The sequence below is a fragment of the Microcebus murinus genome, chromosome 13, assembly GCF_040939455.1.
Source record: "Microcebus murinus isolate Inina chromosome 13, M.murinus_Inina_mat1.0, whole genome shotgun sequence".
NCBI classification, from domain to species: domain Eukaryota; kingdom Metazoa; phylum Chordata; class Mammalia; order Primates; family Cheirogaleidae; genus Microcebus; species Microcebus murinus.
The window spans coordinates 74753987-74766433 of record NC_134116.1 but is presented as its reverse complement, the minus strand read 5'-3'; the positions used below and the strand labels follow the sequence as shown (position 1 = coordinate 74766433).

At 32.6% G+C, this 12447-nt stretch overlaps 1 protein-coding gene across 1 annotated transcript in view; it reads right to left on the bottom strand.

The window, feature by feature from the left end:
- Positions 1 to 963: 963 nt before the first annotated feature.
- Positions 964 to 12447, bottom strand: part of UBL3 (ubiquitin like 3) — a 54391-nt gene continuing 42907 nt past the window's right edge. The window contains exons 2-5 of the mRNA XM_012746544.3: positions 10437 to 10545; positions 6400 to 6486; positions 4232 to 4309; positions 964 to 3909 (exon numbers count right to left, since the gene is read on the bottom strand). Of these exons, the coding sequence (XP_012601998.1) occupies positions 3857 to 3909; positions 4232 to 4309; positions 6400 to 6486; positions 10437 to 10545 (327 nt within the window). The 3' untranslated portion in view covers positions 964 to 3856. The remainder of the gene's footprint in view (positions 3910 to 4231; positions 4310 to 6399; positions 6487 to 10436; positions 10546 to 12447) is intronic.

Below are 12447 nucleotides of genomic sequence, written 5' to 3'. Positions count from 1 at the left end.
ATATGGTAGGTTGTCCTTACATCAAGTAAGCTTCAAGGAATATTTGTAGTAGGTAAAAGTCAGATACTAAATAATGTCTGAATGGGTAAAAACTACCTTCTAAAATCAGTTAGACCCTCTAAGACTTTTAAAAAACAAATCACTTCCAGAGCCATTTTAGAAAATGTGTGTATTTATCCAACTCCTTTTTTAATGGTTGAATCCTATGAAAGAGACTGACATTCCCTTTTCCCAAATGTCAGTTCACTTGTCTACTCTGGATTTCTTGAGAGTTGCGATTTCAAAAAACAGGCATAATGTAAAAAATAATATACATTTGACATCGTTGTCAAAGACCACAAAATAATAAATGAAATTGGTTTTCACATTCTAGTACTGGTTTAAACTTGGAAGAACTAGATGTTTCTCACTTAATTCTGTTCATAAACTCTTTCGGAAGTCAACCTCCTCCCTTGCCTGGTGTATAAAAGAGCCTCACATAAGTTACAGCCTTCCGGAAGAAGGCATGCCACGTGGCCGGGGCAGAATGGGCCAGAAGTCACAGCCAACCACCTGCTGCTCACGTTCAAGACCACCCTGCTTTGGCCACAGAAACCGCCTCGTACCTGCCAGCAGTCTGCACCCTTGTTTCAACTGTAACTATAGGTTCTCTCAAGCCTTTCTCCTCCCCCCATCACTCTGTTAGGCTCTCCAGTGACTATATTACAAAACAAAAATGGGAAAAAAATTGAATGCCTGCAACAGTTACCAAGAAAGATGGTGTGAAGGCATACTAAAATCTCATCAATCACTTCTTTTTGATTTTGGTAAAATATACTTGCAGAATAAAGGCTGACACAATGTCCAATCTTACTGAAGAATAAAATAACCAAAGAAAGGAAAAAAGAGAAAAATAGATGAAGATCAGGAAAAGACATCAACATTATGAATGGAAGTCATTTAAAAGAAGAAAAATATTATATAACAGATGAAGAAAGTTTTAATTTCTTTTACATTAAACATTGTTTACCACAATCAGCTAACAGAAATTACTGTAGTATCGGTCAAGATGACTTCATAAAACTAAGGATAAATATTCGTTATGAGAGAATCTCATTTAACGTGAATGACAATGTTAGATACTATATTTTTCATGGTTAAGATACAACTTATCTTGAAGAGAAAGCAAATAGTTCAGATCAGGGAGACATGCTGAGGCTTTAATAAAGAAGATAAGCTTTGCCTTATCCAGAAACACTTTTTCTAGGACTTCAGGTAAAAGAGATGAGTTGGATACCAAGTGCTGGCCAGGGGCATAGGCTCGCAATTCAGGCTTTATTTACATTAGTGGATCTATGCAGCTCTCACCTTTAGGTAAATGAGCCGCTATTTTTGGCAGCGGGATCTTCAAAAGTAGCCTTGGATATGATGAATGTTTTAACCATCAGGTAGTCCAAGGGATTATTTTTAAAGGTATAGTTGAGTATTTTCACAAATACACTACATTAAGGCATCTAAATTTTTGGTGTTTTCAGTATATAATTTTACTGCTTTTTATTCTTTTTTTCATTTTGTACAACTATAATATTAGGTATTAAGTGTCATAATTCTTTCTCTGTTAATGAACCAGTTAATCCCACTTAGCAATTGATTTACATTTCTTGTGAAAGGGATATATATAATGTGAGAATACACAGAAAAATATATTGAAAACCAATAGAAAATTATTTTTAACCATCATAAAAACTCAATCTGAATTAACTGATAGTCTTTAACTTTGGAAAATCAAGGCTAATTAGAATAAAATAGGTATTAAAAATAATTACCAGCAGTTTGTTTTCCAAAACAATAGAGCCATAAATTGTTTAATTGCCCAATTAAGTAACTACCAGATTCTTCTTTAGTCAACACTAACAGAATTCACATTTGAGCTGGTCAACAAAACATATAAATATTTAACATCTCTCAAATATAACATTTTAGTGATAACAGAGACTACATAATTCTACTCATTGTTGTGACTGTGCACAAATTAACCAGGTTAAATATCGAAGATACATTGGGAATACTCCCCTAACCAACAGAATATTAATTTAACGAATTTTAAAAGCTTCAGAAATAAAAGTAGACAACAATTTTAACATAGATGAGACAGTGCTTAAACAAGTACTGACCTAATCAAGACCTTTAAAATTACCACCAAAATGCACTATGATTTTTTTTATTTAGTTTACAGAAAGAATCTATAAGTACAGTTTGCAGAAAGAAAATGTTTAGTGCTATTTACACTCTTTTTAAAACTCTGCTCTATACAAATTTAATTGTGATCAGTATGAACAATATTTTTGTAGATCTACTGCATATAAAGCCTTTTCATCAAAGCATTAACAATGAATAAAATAACCTGATTACATTTAAACAACGCTGACCATTTGAAACCATTTACACTTAATGTTTGTAAGGGCCATAGACACTTAGTAAGTAGAGAACATGATGTCAGCCTGCAACTTTTTTATTTTCATAAAGGCTAAAGTTATTTATATGGAATATTGTTCTATACACTACTTGCCAATCTATATTTAAGATCTATAGTTAGGTATTTTATATGTCTTTTATTAAATATATTCTACACATATTTGTAATTTCATCCAGGAAGAATTTCTTCCCAGTGAAAAAATATAAAATCTTTCATATTTTTACAGGTTTAGATGAAACTAGCTCATGCTTTAGTGCTGTGCAAATTGTTTGTAGCATATCAATCTTTAAATTGGTACGAAATAAAAGAATGGCGCCCTTAATCAAGTATGCTGTAAAAATCAGCTTTTGATTTTAATACAATTGCAAGCACTAATACCAAATGCAAGCTACATAAAGAAACAAAATTAGTACTATGGAGATTTTTGTTGTTGTTGTTAATTTTAAGAATTCATCTGAACTCTCTAAGGAATAAGCATGACACTGGACATGGTTACAGATGGGCAACAATCATGGAAAATTTTACTTTGCTGATATTCAAATACACAAAATTGATCAATGAGGTTTTCTAATATTTCTGCGCAATAATGAAAGCCTATGAGCAACTGGAATCCCCCTCCCACATTAAGGCTAGGAGACGCACTCTCACCCCTCTTGTGCTGTTTGAACAAGCACTCAGTTACTGTAGGACTCAAGAGTGCGTGTCTTAAAGGAAAAATTGTTTCATCAGCCCTCTACTGAGTGCTTTAAACAACAGGCACATTTTGTTTTTTGTTTTTTCATTTGTTGCAGTGAAAATAGCCACACTTGGTTTAGTATTCTGTGCCAATGCAGCCCCCACGGCTGACTTTGGTAGAATTCACCCAACATTTTAATTTCTTTTCCATTTTTTTTCCCTCTCAAGTTGGCCCAGTAATTAACTTCATTAATTGCTGAGTGTCTTCCAGTATGTTACTGTATATGTGAGTATTTCTAGGTACCATAAACTGTTATAAATTCTGCTGATGAGGAAAATAATGCCAATCTTTTTTAGTGCAAATTGTATTTGGAACACTTGATTTCTTAGTTCTGGTGATGAAAATTTTTGTGGCAGCAAAATGGTTTCTGCTATGAAAGATAACTTGTTAACTTTTCCCCTGGAGACTGACTGCATTCAAAAACCAGTATGTTTTAAAACTGCTCACATAAGCAAAAAACACAAGAAATAAAAAATTATAGTGAAAAATGTTCTTGGTTCTTTTTACTTTCATGACAAAAGATGACAGTGTTCGTGTGATAATTCAGTTCCATGGATTTACAGGCAGACTGTTCTGAAAGGTTTCTGAAGCAATGTTGGGTCTCTTCCGTCCCAGCAGCATGAAAGACAACGACTATATATCACATCACTCGCAGCAGACAGTGTTTACAGGATTACACAACAATTACTCTCTCCAGTCTTTTCACGATTCCTCTGACCTAGGGAAAATGAAGGAAAGCCTTGTTTATAAAAATGCTAGAACTGGGGGAGAGAAACACTTTCTATACTAAGAAAGAGTTTTGGGTTTTGTTAATGTTTGTATTTTTGTTAAATAAATCATTTTTTAAAGTATTTGTATTTGCTATAATAAATGTTCTTTTAATATTAGCATGTTTTAAAAATGTCTGTTTATTTGCTTGACAACTTCTATTCATAAACTATGTAAATGTCCTTTCCCTCAGAATGTCCAAGAAAAACCCAGCCATTTCTGAATGTCTGTCTTTGTCCTCGACCGAGACACTTCTCCAGCGCACAGCTTACCTTGAGAGTTTGGCTCTGGCAATGTCTCCCTGGCCACCAAATGCATCACTGTTGTTTTGCCAAAAGGAAGTTTTAATGCTATGTGAAAAGCAGAAGACAATTTGTTACATATACACCAACCTATTAAAATCACTAATCAGATTTGAAACCATTTTAAAAATTGATTGCTTTTCTTATGATTTCCTAAACAGATTAAACTTCTTACCAAATAGAGCACCTCCTTTATAAAATGAAATTAGATAAATATTGTCAGACATAACTTTATGATTTAAAAATTATTCTTCTCAGCTATGGCCATGAACTTAATGCACACATCCATTATTATTTAAGAAAGGGGTAAGAGAAAAGACATAATTGGTTAATATCAGAGATCACCTATAGAGGAGAAAAGAGTAAGAATTTAAAATATCCTTTTTAAAAAGAATATTTTTTCTAGATTAGGGTAAAGTTTAGATTAAGAGACATTTGTTTTTATATCTAATTATTTGTCAGTTGCCTACTAAAATTATCGCATTGTGCAGGCTACTATCGTGTAGAAATAGAAGAAATGACAAGCTTAATTTTAAACATTTATTCTCAACCTTGTGTACTCTTCAATTAAAAAATAATTTTCTTAAAATACTGTCTCAGCATTATTAATAATTATTGTTTTCTAATCGAGTTGTAATATTTTTCTCACTCATAAGCAATAAAATTATGAAATATTTCAGACACAGACCATAACACACGCATATCAACCAAACACTATACCAAATATAAACATAAAGTTTCATGATAAATCTTTGTTATTCTGTGCATAAAATTAGAAGCAGCTGGTACAGCTAACTCTAGAGTTGTTTTCATAGCTGTGATGTTTTAGTTCTGACACCTCAAACTATTTTCTCTTCACTAACTACAAATTGAAATGAGGCTTAAAATAATTACCCAGCAAGTATAATCCTCTGGCTACCTGCTTTTTGAATTCTCCTCTATAAGATGACAGTTAACATGTAGAGTAAAGAGTCCCAATTATCTTTAATACTAGCACTATTTCATATAATCAGGGGGGGTTTCCATCATACTAAAAGTTGGCCAGCCATATTTGGTCTAAACTCTTAACTTCTGATGTTCAAATTAAGCATGATGCCCCGTAAATACACACATGATAAAAAAAGACAGTCTTTCTGGGATAACTTCCTGTATAGTATTGGCACATAAGAAGAATTCAATAAATATAAGCTAAATGAATGAATAAAATAACTCTACCTTTAAGAAAAAACAAATATTTCATTGTTAAATTTGGAGGGAAAAAGTCAGGCTATATTGAAACAAAGATATATTGAAATACATTCATTTGTCTATAAATTTCCAATTATTGGAATATATTTGAAATACATATTCTAAAAACAAAGCAACCCCTGTTGGTGGTAGAAAATGTGCCCGTAAGGGGGCACTATTGAGCTACATTTCTCCAATCACATAAAAAGAACAATAACAGCTAACAATTAAAGTGTTTGCTATGTGCCAAGCACTGTTTATATATTCAAAGTATTTTGAATATGTAAACTAACTTACCCCTCCCTAACCTTTGAGGTAGGCAATATTGTTATCCCATTTTGCTGATGAGGAAACTGAAATACAGATTGGGTAAGTCACTTGCCCAAGGTCAAACGGCCAGTAAACAGTGGAGCTAGTGTACAACTCGGACAGTCTGGTTCCAAACTTTGCTCTTGTAACCACTGCACGATATAGCTGCTCTACTAGTGTCAGTCATTTACTTTTGTTCTCACATGATTGGCAATTATATCAGGTGGAGGCCCAGATTGAAAAGACCTCTTCATATAACATTTGAAAACCAATTTCCATAAACTTCTCCTAGTTTGTGTGTACTGTTTTAAGTTAAAAATTACATCTGAATTATATCACCCAGAAGTACAATGACACTACATTTATAAAATAGTAGGTATGGATTCCTACCTATATTTGGATAGAGTTTATTTCACAAGGTAGTCAACAACTATAATGCTAAATTTAACAGAATACAAAACGTAAAGGATTAGGCATACCAAAAATAGGCAAAAATCACAGTTTGAATTTCCCTTCTTAGTAAATTCGAAGACATTAGCATTTAAAACAAATAATGCTACCAAGAGAAAGACATTAAATCCCATTACAAAGTTGACTATTACCTCCTAGTGTGACATTTCCATGTAGAAATCGTCCTTGATAAATAAGTCTTAGAATATTTGGACTGCTGACCTGTTCTTCTTCCCAGTCTGAAAAGAATTCAGTGAACTGGTTAGGTGTATTTCAACACATAATTAAGGTACTACTGCATTGCTTTAAAAATTCAGATCCAAATTAGTGAGTGTACATCAAAGAAGACCCTGGGAGCATCCTACTAAGTGAGACAGTCACTAGTCATGCACAGCAGCCTCAGTTCTTGCTTATTTTTGATAAACAGCCAGAGTTGCAAAAAGACTGGTTTTTGCTTCTTAAAGAATACTAAGATATGCCAAATTGTAGCCCTGAAGTTTAAAAAATTAAATCAAATTGAGCTGGGAAAAATCTATCTAGTAAAGAGGACTATCATTTGAAAATTAATTTCAATTACCAGTAATTAACAGAGTATTATAATATTCCAATATTTGTACCTGTCAAAATGTATATTCAAGGCTAGAAACAGGCTTAATGAAGATTTTAAAGAGAATTATTATATTGATATTGAGAATAACAAAAAAAATTAACAGTGTTTACTTTTGGAAAATGTTGATTTATTATTTTATTGTCTTTTTGAAGCAAATTGGTAAACATTATAGAAGACACAACTTCAGTTCACTTTACCCAAAATGAATACCCAGAAGAAACTAAAAAAATAATATATATTAGAAGATACCATGCAAATATGAAAGCTGGGAAAGTGTACAAAGAAAATCAAAAGACAAACTGGTAGGTAGAATGGGTAACGGGATATTTAATTTTAGCATATTTTAATTTTAGTAAAATATGGAACACTTCTTTGTTAAAATAATAGTTTAAGGACACTGCTGTTATCATAGGGTATAAGGCTGGAAATTTTCATTAGCTTGTAGATGTAACAATTTAAGCTTTCGTTCTGATAAGGATTTGAGAATTCCTTTGTCATTTTTGTTAACAATTCTAATACGATGTGTTTGTTTCTTATAGAAGCTCCTATTGTCAGGAGATAACTGTCAATGCAAAAAATAAGGTTAAAATATTTTGAAAAGAGTGATAGAAGAGAAACGAGGTAAGTGGAGACTTTTCCTTTTGGCTCTTTTTTCAGTGTTCAAAATGAGGAATATGAGTGTAATAAAACCACTGCCTCTCAGTGACTCAGGCACAGCAGAAATCAGTAGAGAACTGAATCTCGGTCATTTCCTGCCCCTGCCCTCATCCTTCCCTGGCAAGCCTCTCTTGCCTTCCTGACCCCCCTGAGCCCAGGTCCCTCTTCTAGAAGAAAGAGCAAATAAGCCTGTAACATTTCTGTATGAATTACTTTGAATTCATTACTTCCAAAATTATTGTGAATAGAATACTTCTGGTCAAAATGGAAGTGTTCAACAGATATAAAGGCAAAAGACAATAACTATTTAATTCACAGGAAAAAAAGGCTAATATTATAAAAAGACTTGAAGTATTTTTTTTGAGATGCAGAAACTGGAAGCCATATATATCACTATCTCACATAGTGCGTCATGATTTCAATGTACTTCATTGGTTTAATATGCTATCCCCGTTTCCCTCTCTGAGGATCTGAAATTTAGAGAGACCTTAGTATACATAGCTTAAAGGAAGAATTTCAGGTATTATTAACACATACTAGATTTTTTTTTGGACCCCTGACCCAATAACAGCTATGTGTCTCACTATTCCACATATTAGCAATATTTCCTCTAAATTGCATGAAGGTACACTAAGGAAAACTAATTCCTTACAAAAGCATATTACACAAAGTATTTTATTCTATTGATTTAATATTTACTAGGCCTAATAACATGAGCACCAATAAACATTTACATTTGCTAACCTTTAGTACATTACCTGATACAATACAGATATAGATTTTAATTTAAATATTTTATAGAAAATAAAAATTAAATTATTTCTTTTTATTCCGTCCAGTGTCTAAAATCGCTGAGTATATCTGGCAAACTGAGGACAGATGAAAATCACCTTTTTTCCATGAACATACGTAATATCTGATTGACACAAACAATTTTCAATACTGCTAGATGGTTTGTTCATTTGGGAAAATATTTATAGCAAAGACCTGCACTTGATTCTTACCATAGTTTAGCATTAATAAAGACATTTTAAGAAATTAAAACTAATTTAATAACTAGGTCAATAATAAAAGTTAAAGTATTTCTTCTATCTCAAGTTATAATATTGCCCAAATAAAATAAATTTGAGAGGGATTACCCTTTTTTAAAAATCTTTTCTACAATATCCATATATAAAATCTATCTTTACAACCTTCTCCCCTCAAAAAAAAACTCATTAATCTTTTGTGTCATACTTAGCATAACATCACCCTTAAGGTATTTAAAAATGCTTTTCATAATGATAGTTACCTATCTCGTGTGGTTAATAAAGAATATTTAATATCCTTAGAGCCTCAGGTCTAGTCTACTTTAGCTTTTCTGATATTCCTTCTTTGCTATAACCTTTAGTTTCAGTCTCTTCCTGATTTAGGAACTAGCTCCTTGGTTACCAATGAGAAGATTCAGTAGTTCAAAGTATTTGTCTAAATCAGTGTTTCTGAAACTCAGGCCTATGCACCCACAAAGACAGGTTCTTAGGGTGTGAAAGAACTCTTCAAGAAATTTTAAACTGTATTTTCATTTTAATGACAGTCTGGAAGAGAGGATCTATATGATTTTTTATAATCACTTTATAATCAAAGGCAGCCTTGGGATTTTCGTAGCCACGTATGCATTAGGTTTATGATTGTTCTGGCTCCAAGCAGTCAGTACTTCTTTAATTGTCAAAGGGCTAATGAGATAAGTACAGAGGCTGACTTAATAGGTAAGAGATGCATTCTTTCTAAGAGAGGACTGAATGACAATTTGTTACACTGTATGAATAAAGGTTTTGTGGTGAATCTGCAGATAACTTGGTTATCAAACACCATGTAAGAACACAGACAGGCATGCCAGACTCAACGATGGTATTCACGGTGCAAAAGCATATCGTCTAAGCACATTAAAATCGTTAATTTGAACATTATTGGTTTTAGAGTTATTTTGCATTTTCTTCATAGATCTGTTTTAGTTTTATGGTTGTATATGAGTTAATAAGAATAAAGAGTTTTAATTGGATTTTATGTTTCTACATTAAAAATACACATTATAATAAAAACAATTTAAGTCAGTACTAGGGATCTATAAGAATTTTCTTCCTCTAAAAAAGTTCCATATATTAATTAAGTTTGAGAAGCACTGATCTAATTGATTTATTTTGTATACACTGTGTTCTCTGCTGGAACAAATCCTGTCCTTGAAAGTTCAAATGGCTTCTGCTAATAAAAACTTAGTAAAATCAGCTAAAACAGTCATATGACTATGGTACATGACATAAAAAGAACCAAGATGACACCTGGGGAAGTTCAAAGGAAGAATATAAAGATTCACTTAAGGGAGGCAAGATGGAGTCTTATTACATAGAAAGAACCAGAGGAAAGAAGGAATACCACAAACACACTCCAAAATTGTTTGGATACTGGCTTGAAAATGCAACTTTACATCTTCTTGACCTTATAGTAGTTCAGAGAACACATGATATAACATGGATTAGAAATTAACTTTTGTTTCAAACTTAATTTAAAATAGGCCATGTACAGAGTAGACCAGAGAGAATGTATTATATAATCTGTTAAAAACAGCATTTCTTTTCTTTTACTTTGTGTTTTAGTTAAATAGGTTTATACTATTTTGTGTTTTTGTTTTTAAAAAATATTATTCACATACATTAAAACAGTTTAAATGGAAAAGTAGGGACTTTGCATACTACTCCTTTACCATTTTGGAATGAGATAGCTAAAGAGTAAAATCTTAAAATCTTAAAACTTAAAAAGGATACAATTATCTTCTTTAAGTCTGAGCCTTATACCCTCAACTTTTGGTTGTTCTTTTAAATTTTATGTATTTATAACTTTCTCAAAATGTTTGGGAAACAAGGCAGGGCACAGAAAAATACCACTCACCCATCGGCCAATTGTCATACACATGCTTTGCAATGTCAGAAGCAGAATCATTAGGAGAAAACAGGAACTCTTTTGTTTTTCCACTTACCAAGATGAGGCGCAAATTTATCTGAAAGAAGAGAAAGATTCTTTTAATATAAATCTTATAATTTTTAAAATAAAAAAAGACTCATAGGCTTTTCATTTCAATCACATTCTAAATTATTAATAATTTCACTTTGTGGTTTTTATTTACTTAAATTCTATAAAGCTTTTTAAGAGAATGGGAATTTAGTATATGATCCTACTTTCTATTATTTAAGATGTGTACGTACACATATGTGTCGCAGATATATTTGCTATAATAAATACAGGAAAACCAATTATGCTTTTAAATTTAATTAGTCCAACAATGTTTAGAACTGGACTTTTGCTAGTTAGCACTATTACTACAGAATATACATTTTCTATTCAAAAACTAATAAAAATGTTGAAGATCTCACCACTCCACAGGGAAAAAAATTTTCTTAAAAAAATAACTAAGAGAAAATAAATTATATACAACTTTTTATCCTATACAAAGTATTCAAACGTAGATAAATTAACCAGAAACTATGATTTTAAAGAACTTGATAATGGAGGAATCAATACTAGCGGCTACTTCAGTCCCCACTGCATGATCATATATTTTTGGGGGGAGTGGGGGAGCATGTGGGACAAAAGATATAAATTCACCCTCAATGCAAACCTTAAGGGAGATAATAGAATTGAAGTGTTTGAGATCCACTGGATTCACATTTCCAAGTCAACATATATTTGCTTATACCATTGTTAACATATTTTCTAAAATGTTTACTTTTCAATCTTCATCTGTCATAATTAACTTGATGGTATTTTAAAAAAACACCATATCTATTCATTTCCCCATAAGCCACAGAAAATAGAAATGTTGTTTTCTATAGGTCCTGGCCTCTGCGAAAAGAGTTAATGAGACCTCACTGAAAGTTGGGTCCAGTCCAGAGCCGAGCCCTGGAGCTCCGGGCAATCTAGCCCAGCTTCTTTACATATAAAGAACAGAGAAGGTCATTGTGCCAGTTTGAACTGTGCCAGGTCACAGGTTACCCAACCTCTCTGCTTTAGTTACCAGCATTTTTTTTCCTTATTAAAAATATCTTTGGGATGCCAGACTCTACCATGAATAAATTGGTGCCTACTGCAGCAGTCGCCAATTCACTATCTTAACTGCCACCATGGCCAATACCACTCCCAGAGCCTCACCACTTTGAAAATGTGTTGAAAGTTATAAAATATCTCTCCTAGAAAAATGCATACATACAAACAATTCTGCATGCAGTGGAATCCAAACAATTTCCATATTCCCCAACCACCTCCCTGGGAACACACAGCCAGAAGGCGGCCATCTACAGGCCAGGAAGGTCACCCTCACCAGAACCCAACCATGCCCGACCTCTTGGCCTTCCAGCCTTCAAAGCTGTGAGAAATGAATTTCTGCTGTTTAAGCGACTCAGTGTGTGGTATTTTGTTAGGGCAGTCCAAGCTAACAAACACATTACTCTAACAAAGAAAAATGTAAAATAAGAAATGTGCTGCTCCCTTTAGGAGGGAAAGCAGCTTTTGATAAAATAGAAACTGGTGAGTAGGTTGATCAAATAACTTAAAAAAAAAAAAAAAAGAAACTATGAACTAAATTACTTGGATCTAAAAACATTTTCTTTATTTACTTATTGTATTATAAATCCCCTGCTGTGCTATGAGGTTAGGAAATACAGAATATTCATGGATTGCTAAATAAGTAACTGTTTACCAACAAGGTTAAGAAAAGGTAAAAAGTAAGACTAAATTTTACTGTATTTTCTATCTTAAGTGACTACTTTTTCTACTTTGTTTTCCTGCCATTACACATAAAGAGATCAGGACTCCCTGGATGCCAAAATGTTTTATTACAGTAACTTGGTCTCTTGCTTCCCTGGTATAGTAGTTTATAAGTTTACAACTTATAAATAAAAGTATT